We start from the raw sequence: 17,407 nt of genomic DNA, 5'->3' as shown, positions 1-17,407 counted from the left end.
ACAAACACTGTCATTGAGTTGTTGTGTTCACTTTAAGAGACGCTGTCTGATGTAATGACATCAGTGCAAGGTACTGCTTTTGGTTTGTTCATAATGGAAGTAAAGGGATGCAGCTTTTGTTAAGCACATAAAATGACTCTCGCATGTTTTATTCTCAAAATCCTACACTGGTGACCCCGACCATGATTGGACAAATCCAGACTTACTGAGCGACGTGTTGACTAGCACAGTCACTTTGAAGCTGCCGGAGTTTTGGGAGCAGTATGCTATCACGTGGTTTGCACAGTGGGGGGAGCCCAGTTTGTGCTGTGAGAAATCACCATGGACAATACCAAATTTCACTAATCCATAGCATTGCAAAGTAGTTCCAATGCAGCCAGAGTGGCGAGTCTACCAGACCAGTCTGCGTGTCAGAAATAGGCCACTCTGAAGACTCTGAAGATTTTTGGACAGTCTGAGACCGAGCACATCAAACAGTTGCTCTCCTTCAGAGCTAACGGACTACATACTATCTCTCCTGGCAATCACCATCCTTGTTTTATTTGTAAAGAACTCTTAATGCAACAAATGCTTGATCAAGTTTGTATAGTCCTCACTAATACACCGTTCAGGAAAATCTGGCCAGCTCGAAGGCTGAGTTTGCTAACATGGAAATGCTAGGCATTGTACACAGATTGAATAGCCCTTGGGCTTCACCTCTCCATATGGTCCCTAATCCAGTGATGGTTGCTGTCCATATGGCAATTACTGCTGCCTTAATGAGACCACCACACCTCCCCCCATTCAATACGCAGTGCCACATATCCACCACTTTCCAGCATGCTTAGCCTGGAAGATATTTTTTTCTAAAATGGACATAGTCAGGGGTTATCATCAGATGCTTGTGTGCACTGAGGATGTTACCAAAACTTTGGCCTATTTGAGTTTCTGCTCATGCCATTTTGGGCTGAAAAATGCAACACAAACCTTCCAGCGACTAGACTTTGTGATAAAAGACTTAAAATTTTCTTTGTGTTTAGCTGGACAACATACTTGTCACCAGCACATCTAAAACTGAACACTTTTCAAGCACTTAAGGCAACATGGCTGATTATTAACCCCACTAAATGCCAGCCTGAGTTGTTTACCATTGACTTTCTCACAACCATGGATTTGCACAGGAACATAATGGGATTTCCACCTTCATCACGTCATTCTGCATTGAAAGAGTATAAATCAATGAATGCTCTGTTGGGAGTGTTTTCACTTTGAATCAATGTCATCATGTCTTATTTTAGAGCATGGCAGATTAAGTAAGCAAGCTTAAAATAATTCAAGAGAGCGAAAACTGATGGGGTTTTTTGATGACAAGCACAAGGAAATCTTCAGATGCTGGAAATCCGAGCAACACACACAAATGCTGGAGAAACTCAGCAAGCCAGGCAGCATCTATGGAAAAGAGTAACCAGTCGACATTTCAGGCCCTGAGCGGCCCAACTCTTTTCTGTGGATGCTGCCTAGCCTGCTGAGTTCCTCCAGCATTTTGTGTGTGTTGCTTTGTTTTGTTGATGAGTTGGAAATTGCTCCATTGGTATCACTCCAAGTTGGACATCACTGAGTACTACAGCACAGAAACAGGCCCCTTGGCCCATCTAATCTGTGTCAGTCTAGTTCCCATCGACCTTCACCTGGACCATAGCTCTCCATACCCCAACAATCCACATACTTATCCAAGCTTCTCTTGAATGTTGAAATCACATCCACCACTTCCACAGGCAGATTGTTCTACACTCTCATCACCCTCTAAATGAAGAAGTTCCCCATCACATTCCCCGTAGATATTTCACCTTTCACCCTTAACCCTTGACCTCTAATTCTCGTCTCACCCAGCCTCAGTGGAAAAAACCTGCTTTCATTTACCAAATCAGCATAAGGGAGGAAGATTGAAAATCTGGCAGAGTGGTGCCACAACAACAATTACTCATCAATGTCAGCGATGGCCAGGAGCTGATTATTAACTGGGAGGAGGAAACCAGGGTCCATGAGCATCGGGGGATCAGAGGTGGAGAGGTCAGCAACTTTAAATTCCTTGGTGTTATCATTTCAGAGGATCTGTCCTGGGTCCAGCAAGAGCTTTCGTTGTTAGTGCCATAATGAAGGAAGTCCCTCTATTTCCTTAACGGCTTGTGAAGTATGTTATCCAAAATTTTATCCAATTTCTATAGATATGCAGTGGAGAATATATTGACTGATTTTATCACGGCCTGGTATGGAAACTCCAAAGCCCTTGAATAGAAAAGCCCACAGAAAGTATTGGATACAGCCCAGTCCATCACAGATAAAGCCCTCCCCACCAATGAGCACATCTACAAGGAGCACTGTTGCAAGAAAGCAACATCTATCATTAAAGACCCCACCATCCACAACATGCTCTCTTCTTGTTGCTGCCATCAGGATGAAGGTACAAGAGTCTGGAACCAAACCACCTGGTTCAGGAACAGTTATTACCCCTCAACAATCAGGCCCTATCTTTTTCATGGTTAATTACTAAGAGATTGGGAGGTTTTAGATTCCATTTGTTACTTGGAATATGTGTTTCTATATGTTAACCATTATTAATGTATTCCTGACCTCTATGTATTAGTATTAATATTGTTTATTGGAAATTTAATAAAAAGATTGAAAAAGAAAGACAGAAAGGATAACTTCACTCACCGCAATACTGAACTTCCCGGCAATGCTGGGACAAAACTGAGACACAACTCTCCACCAACAAAGCACGTAACTTATGGCAAGGTCTGCACACCATCGCAGACTCAGTGGAATTTCCAACATCGCTGCCTCTCTCCCAGATAAGCTAAATCTTTTTTACACTCGATTCGACGTTGCCAACACTGAGCCCCTGAGGAGAGTCGCTGATGCGACCTGCAGCTTGGTCATCTCTGAGGCAGCTGTTTCCAATGATAGGACAGTCACAAGGCTGCGGGATCAGATGGCTTTCCAGGGCGGGAACTCAGGATGTGCATGGCACAACTGGCAAGTGTGCTAGCAGACATATTTAACCTTTCCCTCTCCCAGAGTTGAGTGCCCTCCTGCTTCTACACATCCCATTTCTGTACCTAAAAAGACCGAAGTAATGTGCCTGAATGACTGGTGTCCTGTTGCACTCACCTCAATAACAAACAAATGCTTTGAGAGGCTGGTCGAGGACTACATCTGCAGCTTGCTACCACCCACACTGGACCCCCTACAATTCACCTACTGACACAACCGATCAACAGATGACGCAATAGCCACAGCTCTACGCACCGTCCTTACACATCTGGAAAAGAAGGGTGCTTATGTGAGAATGTTGTACTTGGACCACAGTTCAGCATTCAACAGCATAATTCCCTCCAGGCCCAGTAAGAAGCTCAGAGACCTCAGCTTTCACCCTGTCTTGTGTAGCTGGATCCTGGACTTCCTGTCAGATCGCTGGCGGGTGGTAAGAGTGGACTCCCTCACTTCTTCCCCTCTAATCCTCAACGCAAGTGCCCCTCAGGGCTGTGTCCTAAGGCCCCTCTTTTACCCTCTGTATACTAATGACTGTGTCGCCACCCACAGATCCAATTTGCTAATTAAATTTGCTGACAACAGTACACTGATTGAAACACATAAACGTAGAAACCTACAGCACAATACAGGCCCTTCGGCCCAGAAAGCTGTGCCCAACCTTAGAAATTACCTAGGGTTACCCATAGCCCTCTATTTTTCTAAGCTCCATGTACCTATCCAGGAATCGCTTATCATTTCTATCATTGCCACCATCGCCAGCACCCCATTCCACACACTCACCACTCTCTGTGTAAAAAAAACTTACCCCTGACATCTCTGTACCTACTTCCAAGCATCTTAAAACTGTGCCCTCTCGTGCTAGCCATTTCATCCCTGGGAAAAAGCCTCTGTCTATCCACACTATCAATGCCTCTCATCATCTTGTACACTTCTAAGATTGAGGCCTAATCTCAAGAGAAGAAGCCATCACCCTGACACTGTGGTGTCAAGAAAACAACCTCTCCCTCAATGTTGCAAAAACAAGGGAGCTGGTTGTGGTCTACAGGAGGAATGGAGACAGGCTAACCCCTATTGACATCAATGGATATGGGGTTGAGAAGGTGAACAGCTTTAAGTTCCTCAGCATAAACATCACCGAGAATCTCACGTGGTCTGTACATACAGGCTGTGTGGTGAAAAAGGCACAACTGCTCCTCTTTCACCTCAGGCGGTTGAAGAAGTTTCGTATGGACCCAAAATCCGAAGAATTGAGAGCGTCCTGACTGGCTGCATCACTGGCTAGTATGAGAACTGTACCGCCCTTAATCGCAGGAATCTGCAGAGAGTGGTGCGGACAGCCCAGCGCATCTGTAGATGTGAACTTCCCACTATTCAGGACATTTACAAAGACAAAAAAAGGGGCCCAAAGGATCATTGGGGACCCAAGTCACCCCAACCACAAACTGTTCCCGCTGCTACCATCTGGGAAATGGTACCACAGCATAAAAGCCAGGCTTCAGGACAGCTTCTTCCATCAGGCCATCAGACTGATTAATTCATGCTGATGCAATTGTACTTCTATGTTATATTGACTGTCCTGTTGTACATACTATTTATTATAAATTACTATACATTGCACATATAGACAGAGATGTAATGTAAAGATTTTTACTCCCCATGTATATGAAGGATGTAAGTCAATTCCATTCAATGCAGCCTATAGACTCACTTTCAAGGACTCTAAAACTTATTTTACACTATTTATTGCTTATTTATTTATTTATATTGTTTTTTTTCTTGTTTTGTGTTAGCACAGTTTGTTGTCTTTTGCACATTAGGTCTGTGCACTTCCTGTTGGGTGTGGACTTCCATTGATTCTATTGTTTTTCTTGTATTTACTGTGAATGCCCGCAAGAAAATGAATCTCAGAGTTGTATATGGAACTTTAATATATATGCACTTAGATAATAAATTTAATTTGTATTTTGCACTGTGAATTTATACCCCTCATTATTTTGACTATCACTACTTAATCTCCCCTCATTTTCATGCACTCTAAGCAGTTAAGTCCTAACCTATTTAACCTTTCCCTATAACTCAGGTCCTTAAGTCCTAGCAACATCCTTGTAAGCTTTCACTATACTCTTTAGGTAGGTGACCAGAACTGCACTAAATACTCACCAACATCTTATCGAATTAACTAGAAGGCAGCATGTTATATTGCCATTGATTTCTTAAAATATTCTGTTACTTATTGTATGCTGCCTGACATTATCTTAAAATAAGACGTTTTTGTAGATGCTAAATCTTGCCATTAGCTAGTACTAGAACCCTAAGGGAGATTAAAACAAGGAATCTTCACTTTAACCTAGCATTAAAATGAAAACAGAAAGCAATTCTGGAATACTCAGCAGGTCTGATAGCATTTTTGGACAGGGAAACAGTCAACATTTAGGTGTGTGACACTGAAGATTTTCCAGCACTTTTAATTTCAGGTTTCCAGCATCTGCAATTTTTTTTGGCTTTCTCATAAGCCTGAAGTTATCATTTTTAACTAATTCTGTAGTGAAGTATACTACCTAACATTATAAATATCAATTTGTTTCCTCTCGAAAGCAACTCTGTAATTCTCCACCCTAGGGAGTTGTGAAGTATTTAAAGTGGAATTAGTTTAAAAGATTAAATAAAGAATAAATCAGGGTTTCCTAAATGTTTTTATGCCATGGCCCCCTACCATTAACCAAGGGGCCCATGTACTCCAGGCGGAGAACCCCTGGATCAAAGAATTAGATAAACATTTAAAAGTTCAGGTCTGGCATAGGTAAGAGTTGAAGCCTGCTGTAGATCAAGTTCCTCCCCGTGTCAATTTGGTGCATCAGGTGCCAACTTTGCCATTTCTTTAGTGCGTGTCTGTTTTACAAGGCCAAGTTGCTAGCTCAATGTGCAAGGAACCAGCCAGATTCAAACTCAGGACCTCTCGCTCCAAAGTCTGTTGCGGATCCCGCTACACCACCAGCACAAACATGCTGTAGAGCAGCCATGATGATATTGAATGCCAGGGCAGGCTTGAGTAGCATTGTGGCCCTCTCTTGGTCTGATTTTCTGTATTCTCCATTTGGCTTGTTGGTCTAAGGAGGAAGGAAAGCAGAGCAGAGTCTGAGCAGGATACAGAAGTTCATAGTTTGGGACTTGGATTAAATAAGAGTAATCACACTGTTTTTATCTACCGTGTCACCATATAGCCTTTGATATTGCTCATTTTAACTCTTGTTCTTTCTTGTGAAATTAGGTGGCTTTATTGAGGGCACATGCAGGGGAACATCTGCTGCTTGGAGTGGCAAAACGATCTATGTCGTATAAGGATGTCCTATTGCTAGGTAAAACTTCTTTTAAGTTCATCTATATTTCAATTTGCATTTAGCAACATAAATATTTCTCAGAATTGATGTCCAATAATTATCTTAATTATTCTTGTTCTATGTTCTGTTAGTCCATATCTTTTACTCAGGGTTGAAATGTTTAATGTCAGTGGGCATCCATTTAAGGTGAGAGGGGGTAATTAAGGTGAGATGTGAGGGGTAAGTTTTTTTACACAGAGAGTGGTGAGTGCCTGGAATGCACGGCCTGGGGTGGTGGTAGAGGCAGATACATTAGGGACTTTTAAGAGACGTGTAGATAGGCACAAGAATGTGAGGGTAAAGGAAGTATATGAACATTGTGTAGGCAGAAGGGATTAGTTTAGTTGGCCATTTGATTACGAATTTATTTGGTTCAACACAACATTGAGGGTTGAAGGGCCTGCTCCTGTGTTGTTCATGTTCTATGTTTTATGTTCTATAAGCAAATCTTATCTGAATAAAACTGACCACTTATCGTACTTTGAACAGGGAACGATTATGCCATACATCGCAACAGTCCAGAAGTGGAAATTAGTCGTGTGGCAAATAGGATTTTGGATGAGTTGGTGCAGCCTTTTCAAGAAATTCAGATAGATGACAATGAATATGCCTGCTTGAAAGCAATTGTTTTCTTCGATCCAGGTCTGTGCACGTTTTTATGTCAAATAGAAGGTTTAGCATTGTCACAAAGCATTGTGTATTATCTTGAGAAGAAGCAAGAACTTTTGGATCTAATCTGTTAAATTAGAGCTATCTGTTTTAAGAGCCAGAAGTCGGGATCTGAATTGCTTTACCCTCTTTAGGTAGTACAGCAAAGCATTATGTTTGCCTGCTGAATTTCATGAACCAAATCTCAGCTGCATAGTCCTCTCTGGACCTGCCATGGTTCTGTTTATCTGCTAGTGATAAATAAGCTTGCACACATTGTTTCATCATGAATTACTTTCCCTTTAGATGCAAAGGCACTCAACGACCCATCAAAAATCAAGAACATGCGTTACCAAGTGCAAGTTAGCCTGGAGGATTATATTAATGATCGACAGTATGATTCCCGAGGACGATTTGGAGAGTTACTTCTGCTGTTGCCGACTCTTCAGAGTATAACCTGGCAAATGATAGAACAAATTCAATTTGTCAAACTTTTTGGACTAGCAAAGATTGACAACTTGCTCCAAGAAATGCTGCTGGGAGGTATGTGTAACTTATCAGTCGAAGATAATAGTACAAGCCTGTTTATTAGTCCTTTGTGAACTTCAGCGGGTCCAGTGTTTTCTTGCTCTTAATTCCTTGGCTCAGTAATTTTTCTGGATGTTCTCCTGGAACATCCTAATTGGCTGCATCTGATAGACAGCTAGACATACGCGTGAAAGAGATCTTAGCAGTCAACAGGAAAATCTGCAAAGCACATCTAAAGTACCTTTTTTTTCCATTTAACATTCTCTTGTAAGCTAAAGTAGAGAATGCTGAGGAATGAGTGAGTAAAGGTCTTTAAAATAGGGTCGAATAGGGCTGTAAAGAACCCTTTTGGTACGTTGGCCTTCATAAATCAATGTGCTGAGTACAAAAGATGGAATGTTATGTTATGTAGGACATTGGTGAGGCCTAATTTGGAGTGTTGAGGGCAGTTTTACTCAGCTACATACAGGAAAGATGTAAACAAAGTTGAAAGAGTACAGAGAAAATTTACAAGGATGTTGCCGGGTCTGGAGGAGCTGAGTTATAATGAAAAATTGAATAGGTTAGGACTGTATTCTTTAGAACATAGAAGATTGAGAGGAGATTTGATAGAAGTATACAGAATTATGAAGGGTATAGATAATGTAAATGCAAGCAGGCTTTTTTCTACTGAGGTCGGGTGGGACTACAACTGGAGGTCATGACTTAAGGATGAAAGATGAAAAGTTTAAGGGGAACATGAGGGGAAGTTTCTTCGCTCAGAAGGTGGCGAGGGTGTGGAATGAGCTGCCAGCACAATTGGTGCATGCAAACTCGATTTCAATGTTTAAGAGAAGTTTGGACAGGTATATGGATAGTAGGGATACGGAGGTCTGTAGTCCTACTGCAGGTCAATGGGATCAGGCGGTTTAAATTGTATCGGCATGGACTAAATGGGCCAAAAGGCCTGTTTCAGTGCTGTACTTCTACCATGTGCGTGTGACTCTAAATGAGGGATGGCTTTGATACAGCAGAGATAAAGGGAGAGCTTCCACTTGTGCAGCTGATGAAAATACAACAATTACTATGAAGTAGCTACCAAGAAATCAAACAGAGAATTCAGAACACTAAAGGCAAAAGTGATAAGGATGAATGGTAGAGGCAGTGTAGATCACTTGGGCTGACTGATCTGTTTCTGTGATTTAAGTTTTATGTAATTCAACATGAATCGAGGGTGCTAACTACATAGATTAGAGTTGCAATGATTACCCAGAAAAATGAGTGTTCAGACTTCAAAGGTAATTTGTTGCTTTGAGCCACTTCTCTTCATTCGCCTACTTTTAAAATCAGTTATCCCATGGATGAGTGGTTTAAAGAATGCTGAATTATCCTCATGCTTTATCAATGCTGCTTTCTATTCCTGCTTCTGTTCTAGTTTAGGTTGACTTTCTTCCTGATATTTCCTTTCTTGAAATGAAGCACCTAGAAGATATTAAAAATGGGGTTCTGCAGGGATCAGAGTTGGGGCCAATGCTGCTTTTAATTTACATTAATTATTTGGATAAGCACATCCTGACGCCTTCACCATCATTTTGGGAGATTTTAACCAGGCCAGCCTGAAAAAGTCACTGAATAATTATCATCAACAGATCACTTGTACAGTAATACCAGAGGAAACAACACACTGGACCACTGCTACACCACCGTCAAGAATGCTTACTGTGCTATTCCACACCCTCACTTCAGAAAATCTGATCACCTGGCTGTACTTCTACTCCCTGAGTATAGGCAGAGACTGAAGACTGCAGCACCACCAGTGAGGACCAAGAAGGTATGGACAAGGGAAGCACAGGACCACCTACAGGACTGCTTTGAACTGGTGGACTGGACTGTATTCGGGGATTTATCTTCATATCTAGATGAGTATGCTGCAGTTGTTACTGGCTTCAGTGTGTGTCTATGAAATCTTGCTGTATATTCCCAAACCAAACGCCTTTGATGAACCAGAGTTACATCGTCTGCTGAGGGCTAGTTCTGTGGCATTTAGGTTTAGTGACCCAGTTCTATACAAGAAAACCAGCTATGACTTGTGGAGGGCTACTTCAAGAGCAAAGAGACAACTCTGAGCAAAGTTGGAGGCGTCATCGGATGTACGACAACTCTGGCAGGGTTTGCAAGACATTGCTTCCTACAAAGTGAAATCCAATAGCATGAATGGCAGCTATGCTTCACTACCAGATGAACTCAACAGCTGCTTTGCCTGTTTTGAAAGGGAAAATGTAACTACAGCTGTGAAGATTCCTGCTGCGTCTGGTGACCCTGTGATCTCTGTCTTGGAGCCAGATGTTAAGTTGTTTTTCTGGAGGGTGAATAGTCGCAAGGTGGAAGGCCCCGATGGAGTACCTGGTAAGGCTCTGAAAACTTGTGCCAACCAACCAGCGGGAGTATTCAAGGACATTTTTAACCTCTCACTGCTATGGTCAGAAGTTCCCACTTGCTTCAAAAAGGCAACAATTATACCAGTGCCGAAGAAGAGTGGTGTGAGCTGCCTTAATGACTATCACCCAGTAGCACTCAAATCTACAGTGATAAAATGCTTTGAGAAGTTGATTTTGACTAGACTGAACTCCTTCCTCAGCAAGGACCTCAATCCGCTGCAATTTGCCTATCGCCACAATAGGTCAACAGCAGATGCAATCTCAATGGCTCTCCACACGGCTTTAGACCACCTGGACAACACAAACACCTTTGTCAGGATGCTGTTCACTGACTATAGCTCAGCGTTTAATACCACCGTTCCCACAGTCCTGATCGATAAGCTACAGAACCGGGTCTCTGTACCTCCCTCTGCAATTGGATCCTCAACTTCCTAACCAGATGACCACAATCTATGCAGATTGGTGATAATATCTCCTCCTCACTGACAATCAACACTAGTATACCTTGGGGGTATGTGCTTAAGCCCATTGTTCTGTTCCCTCTATACCCATGACTGTGTGGCTCAAATACCATCTATAAACTTGCTGACAATACAACTATTGTTGGTGAAATCACAGGTGGTGATTAGGGGGCATACAGGAGTGAGATATACCAGCTGGTTGAGTGGTGTTGCAGCAACAACCTTGCACTCAATGTCAGTAAGACAAAAGAGTTGATTGTCAGCTTCAGGAAGGGTAAGAGGAAGGAACATGAGCTAATCCTCATAGAGGAGTCAGAAGTGGAGAGAGTGAGCAATTTTAAGCTCCTGTGTGTCAAGATCTCTGAGGATCTCTCGCCTGATCCCAACATATCAATGCAGCTATAAAGAAGACTGTATTTCATGAGGAGTTTGACAAAATTTGGTTTGTCAACTACACACTCCAAAGCTTCTGGAGATGTACCTGAAGAGCATTCTGACAAGCTGCATCACCGTCTGGTAAGGGTGTGTGTGGGGGTGACACTACTGCACAGGCTCGAAAGAAGCTACAGAAAGATGTAAAATTAGTCAGCTCCATCTTGGGTACTAGCCTACGGAGTACCCAGGACACCTTCAAGGAGCAGTGTCTCATAAAGGTGACGTTAACGTCGATTATTAAGGACCCCAGTCATGAAGGACATGCCCTCTTCTCATTGTTGCCATCAGGAGGAGGTACAGAAGCCTGAAGGCACACACTCAGCTATTCATGAACACCTTCTTCCCCTCTGCTATACAATTCCTAAATGGACATTGACCCCATGAACACTACCTCACTTATTTTTTATATATATTATTTCTGTTTATGCACTATTTTAATTTATGCAATATACGTACACAGTATATATTTACTGTAGCTGATTTATTTACTTTTTTCTTTCGGTATTATCATGTTTTGCATTGAACTGCTGCTGCTGTGTTAACAAATTTCATGACACATGCCGGTGATAGTAAACCTGATTCTGGTTCTAATAAATAAACGAGAAAGGCTATGACACAGAAATAGGGGTCAGGCTGATAACATTCAGACAGCAGAATCAATACAATTAGATATATACAAAATCCAGATGTGGGCAGATAAATGGCAGATGAAATTTAATGTAAGTAAATGTGGAGTATTACATATAGGTAGTAGAAATATTAGATATAAGTATACAATGGGTGCCTTGAGTCAGAAAGTGCATTTTATGAAAAGGATCTGGGTATCCAGGTAGACTCATCATTATCATCATCAACACACTGAAGCAACTAGGAAGGGTAATAGAATGTTGGGCTACGTAATGTGCTCAGTTGTGCTCAAATCAAAAGACGTTCTCCTTAAGCAGTGTATAAAGCACTTGTGAGGCCACACCTTTAGTACTGTGCACAATTTTGGCCTCCACATTGTGTGAAGGATGGGAAGACACTGTAGAGAGTCCAAAGAGGGGTGACGAGACTCATTCCAGATCTGCAGGGTATGAGCTATGAAGAAAGATTGAAAGAATTAAACATTTTTAGCCTAAGTGGATGTAGAAAGAGAGGAGGCATGATAGAAATGTTCAAAATCATTAAGGTTTTAATTAAAGTGGATGCCAGCTGCTACTTCAAAATTAATCCATCATCAAGGACACAGGGGCGTCATTAGAGACTGGTTAAGTGGAAATTTCAGACTAACATCAGGAAGCATTTCCTTACACAGTAAGCTGTGGACACATGGAACAAACTATCTAATTGTGAAGTTGAGAATATTACCTTTAGGACCTCCAAACCTAAACTCAATTGTTATTTCAACACACTATGTGAACAGGAATTTGGCAAGCTTTGTTGGGCCAAATGGCCTGTTCTTGTCAAAATCTTTCTAATGTTCTAATCCTCCCTAATTACCTTAAATTGGAACTCATGAAATACAAACTTTTTAAGAAGTTCTTCTCTCTCTGATGCATTGTGTAAATATTTGTGCACCAATGAAACAAGTGCAGATGCTGATATTTCAACAAATCTGCATCTATATGACCCGTTAACCTTAGCAACTCTAGTGAAAACTCTGAAGATTCTCTTCACTGCATCTTATTTTCCTTGTTGACTTCTAAACAGATTTATACCATATCCATGACTTCTACATGCTTTCAATATTGAGCTAGCCAGAATCATTATTTCTGACTGTGGACTCATTAGGACATGTATTACTTTCTTACTTTTATACTTTAAATGCCTTTGGTACTAAATTGAGTACTTATTGTCAATGGACAGACCTGCTTCCACTATCACTTGTAGAGTATCTGCATGCCAAGACCCCTTCATTCCAGATAAACTTTTAGTATAGAACCTGTACAGTGTTTGAATCTTTTGTAGTGGAGGGGTCAATAGCTTTTTGTTACTATGGAGGTTAAAAGTTATCATGGTCATACTGGAATGTGGATGTATAGTTATAATCAAATCAGCCATGATGTTCTCTAATGGTGGAGCAGTTTGAAGGCCCAATGGCCTATTCCTGCTGCTAATGACTACATATATACAACACTGTGAAAAAGTCTTATGCACATATACAATACATAGCTAGAGTTCCTCAGACTTTTGCACAGTATTGTAATAATTTTATGTATTACACTGTACTGCTGCCACAAAAAAAAAACAAATTTCATGTCATATGTGATTGATGATAAACCTGATTCTGATATGGCTCTCCGTTGTGGACTGAAAGTGGGAAGGAGGCAGGGAGAGGGGAATCAGGGTTGGGAAAGGGGGAAGGGAGAGGCGAGGAAGTGGGAAACACCAGAGACATATTCTGTAATGATCAACAAACCAATTGTTTAGACTCAAATTACCTTGCCTATTGATTCTGGGGTAGGTGTGTCTGCACCCACACTACTCGTTGCCCCTGGCACTCCTTCTCTGCTGTCTATCCCACACCCCTCCTGGTGCTCCACTCTTGTCGTTCCCAACTTCCTTTGATATCACCAAATTTAGAAACTCACTCTTCTCTTCACGTTGACAAATATAGTACTGTGCAAGAGAATGTGCTTCGACCAATGTTTAAAGGCCTTTAGCAGTTTTAATGAATGTTATGTTTACAAAAGTATGCTGGTAAGTGTAGAATGATAGAAAAATGCCTGAAACTTAGGCAGAATCATTATGACTTATTTGACAATTTAAAAGATATCCAGCATACTTTTCCAGAATGGAATCATTTGTGCGTCCTGCAATAATTTGGATCTTTGAATGTTATTTCTGGTCTATGCATTAATTTCAAAAAGTGTTACAGTGCTTACCACATATTTTAAGATATTCTTTCATTTATTCTCCTTTGCAGGCACAACCAATGATCCAAATCACCTCCATCATCCTTTAAACCCTCATGTGGCCCAGGATCCAGTAACAGGCCAAACTATTTTGATCAGTTCAATACCTGCGGCAACTCACAGTGAACAGATGTGTATGTATTTTCCTCTCATTTTGACATTAACAATTGGTTGTGTATTTTGAATGGTCTGAAACTCCTATTGCCATCCTCGATAATAGCAATGCAGTAATAATAATGATTATATTAACATAAACATGAGAAATTCTGCAGATGCTGGAAATCCAAAGCAACACATACAAAATGCCTGAGTGTTGGAGATACTCAGCAGGTCAGGCAGCATCTATGGAAATGAAGCACAGTTGATGTTTCAGGCCAAGACCTTTCTCAAGAATATTATATTAATATAATATTTTCACAGCAAATAGGACTGTTACTCCTTAAAGCGAATGACGGCCTGTGAAATGCCAGAAAACTGCAGATGTTGGATGTCTGAAATAAAACCTAACAAATCTAGAGATTCAAAGAGGGTCAGGCAGAAAGAAAAATGGGGTTAATATTCCAGGCTGATGCTTCTTCGTCAGAATTGGAATAGTAAGAACGCACGTATGTTTTAAGTTGCAGTAAGGGGGATGGTTGATGGAATATCCATGATCCATGATAGAGTGGACACCTAGATTGCATTCGTGGGAAGATAGGAATTCAGGTTAACATTTCATTTGTAAGACAGATGTTCCAAGAGTGCAAGTTCCTCAACACAGATCTAGCATCTGCAGAGTATCTTGTGTTTATGCGCTATTAGCCTAGTTTTTATGGTTGTTACCCTGGACAAAACTCACAGAGACAAGGGAGCTCTGATGATTGGAGGTATATGACAAAGAATTTCTAGTGAGTAACTGTAAAACCCCATTTTATTTCATTGGTAGCTTGAGCTTAGTTTGGTGTTGTAGGTGATGCCCCTGGAAGAAAGGGGGATATCCTCTGATATCCTTAGCAGATTTCACCTTTTCAGTCAGTGCCTGTCTGGTTATTGGTTTTATTGTTTTTGCTGTGAACAAAATGGCTGCCATTTTCCCCACTACAGCAGTGGGTTTACTTCAACAGCTTTTAGATGTCCTGTGGTCATAAAAGAAACTATATCAATGCGGGTCCATTTTTTTTGGATTTTCTGTATGGGACAGGTGAAACAGGATGGAAACCTGAGAGCAGAGTGATCCTTAATATACCAGAGGAATGATACCTTAGCAAGATGTTTGTTTCTGAAGTAAACAACAACATAACATTAGTACCATTCCTTGCAGTGAGCTCTGTGCACAGTTCATGTAGGACAGCAAAGGTGACAAACAATGGTGGTGATGGTGTCAAAATAACAAGTGCATCAAGATCTTGTGGTCAGGTATAATTAGCTTCATTTTATTAACAGCTTGGGAAATACCCATTAATAAATGCATCATTTTGAGTTTAGATTTTAACTCATTTCTCAACTTGAGACTAGAGTAATAGATAGATTTTCCATTAAAAAGCCTGTGCTGATTTAATTCCATTTTGTATCTGATTGGCAGGTGGAAGATTAGATCCATTATCATTTCTTCCTTCATTGGAAGCTCACATTAGTGCGTACTGTCCACATTAATCCTCTTTTGCCCCATATTTTCTGCAATATATGTGAGGAGAAGTCAGAAGCAGGGAAATGGCTTGGCAGGCTTGGAAGTTAATTGGTTTTGTATATTGATTGAGCAATCCTGAACAGTACAATTCATAGTAAGCTAAGGATACTAGGGTCATTCAGCACACTTGGGTGTTTGGTGTGTCCTGTTTTTAAGGGGAACCTATCACAGTCCTTGCTAATAACCTGCTACAGTTCAGTTGTAAAAAATATATTAGAAACAGTACTATTAACTCTTATGTATATTTATCATTAAAAACTTAATTATTGTAACATCGTCTTTATATTTTGTGTGCACTTCTCTGCAGCTACACCGGAAACACCGCTACCATCTCCTCCACAAGGTTCAGGTCAAGAACAATACAAGCTTGCTTCAAACCAGATTTCCATTATTTCTCAGCCAAAGCCAAAGGGTTTGTGATGCCAAATTTAAGGAATGACAGATTGTGCTTCCTGTCTTTTTGAATACCAGAAAGCTGAATAAAGTTACCCAATCTGATGCAAAGCCATGGGTAGAAAGCAGCACTGCCATTCTCTATATACACTACTCATTTCCTATCTTTGCCAACATGTTTTTTATGGAATATGCCACTGCAGGAGCAAGAAGTCTTAAACACATGTTGCAATCTCAGGTTAAAAGTTTAAAGAGATTTGTTTAAACCTATTAGCATAAGTTCAAAATAAACTTATCTTGAGTCTTTTTTATAGTTTTTATGAATTAAATTTGTCAGTTTAAATATGGTAGGCTGCTTAGCTGTTTTCCACATTAGTTTAGCCAGTAATTACAATATTTAACAGTGAATAAGAGAATTGTGTCATATTTGATATTATAAACTATAAATGCTAACTTTTGAGACCTGCTTCACATAACCTTTGAGGTAGACAAAATGACTTTAAAAAGCATTTGTGGAAAATGATTGAATGAGTTGCAAAGTGGTAATACAACCAAAGTGTAGTAATTGTAAAATTCAGCTTTACATTACTTTAGCCAGTATCATAAGGCCAGTTATTTCTTTTTAAAATTGCACATATATGTTTTAAAAGGTGCTCCTGCTTTGAGTTGTGCCATCTAACTTCATAGCTTACTGTACTGTCTATGATATATTTCATACCAACTAAAAAAGGCATGTCAGATATTACAATGGAGTCCTATATTGCACCACCAGGAGAGGGAGTTTCACTGAAAAGTAATAGTTTGTTTTTATAAGAACCCTTACTATTTCTGTAACTTTTAATTAAATCAGTGGCAGCTGAAATCAGATTAGCTTCCAAACTAATAACAAAGTCTATCATTGAAAGCATTAGTGTTGATTTTTAAATACGGTTGGTGAATAGAATTTGGTCCAATAGTTTTTGACTATTAACTGCCTTAAATTGCTGAATGCATCCTTTATTGTATCTTGTGTAAATGGACTTAGCCTACTTTATGACCTTTTCTTGGTTTGTATATAGTGAGTAATTAGACAATCGTTGTAATTTATTGTGATGGAATGATCTATTTTATAAATGAAATTATTTTTGTATGAATTATTGTGAATGATTCAATAATGATCAAATCCTGAAAGTAAATCAATACTGGAATGTAAAGTGTATACAGTTTTAAATATTGTTTTGCATTATATAATGAGTTGAATGTTCAGTACATTGTATGTACTTTCAGAAAATTTGCATTCTCCATATGGCAAAATACAAATAAATGTTAATATCTTGCCGAATGAGAACAATAATTGAGATTATATAGCTCTTACTACTTCATATTATTCTTGCATATTTTTGGGATATTAACTGTCAGCTATAGTAATCGCTATTTTCCAGAGGAATCATGGTCTTATTTTGTGCATTTATATATTACATTTAATAAGTTCAAAAGTTGGATGAGGAAAGACTTTAGATGCCTGATTCTATCTTTGAAAGACTCAGAAGCATCTTAGCAATGAATCACTACC

At 40.1% G+C, this 17,407-nt stretch overlaps 1 protein-coding gene across 5 annotated transcripts in view; it reads left to right on the top strand.

Annotated features, from left to right (window-relative positions):
• Positions 1-17,176, top strand: part of LOC140725140 (hepatocyte nuclear factor 4-gamma-like) — a 145,848-nt gene extending 128,672 nt beyond the window's left edge. For all 5 annotated transcript variants that reach the window (XM_073040233.1, XM_073040227.1, XM_073040243.1 and 2 more), the window contains exons 6-10: positions 6,302-6,389; positions 6,900-7,052; positions 7,365-7,601; positions 13,808-13,930; positions 15,770-17,176. In XM_073040233.1, the coding sequence (XP_072896334.1) occupies positions 6,302-6,389; positions 6,900-7,052; positions 7,365-7,601; positions 13,808-13,930; positions 15,770-15,882 (714 nt within the window). In that variant the 3' untranslated portion in view covers positions 15,883-17,176. The remainder of the gene's footprint in view (positions 1-6,301; positions 6,390-6,899; positions 7,053-7,364; positions 7,602-13,807; positions 13,931-15,769) is intronic.
• Positions 17,177-17,407: the final 231 nt, after the last annotated feature.

Source organism: Hemitrygon akajei, chromosome 1 (genome assembly GCF_048418815.1).
Source record: "Hemitrygon akajei chromosome 1, sHemAka1.3, whole genome shotgun sequence".
In the NCBI taxonomy this organism is placed as follows: domain Eukaryota; kingdom Metazoa; phylum Chordata; class Chondrichthyes; order Myliobatiformes; family Dasyatidae; genus Hemitrygon; species Hemitrygon akajei.
This window is presented reverse-complemented; position numbering and strand designations above follow the sequence as displayed.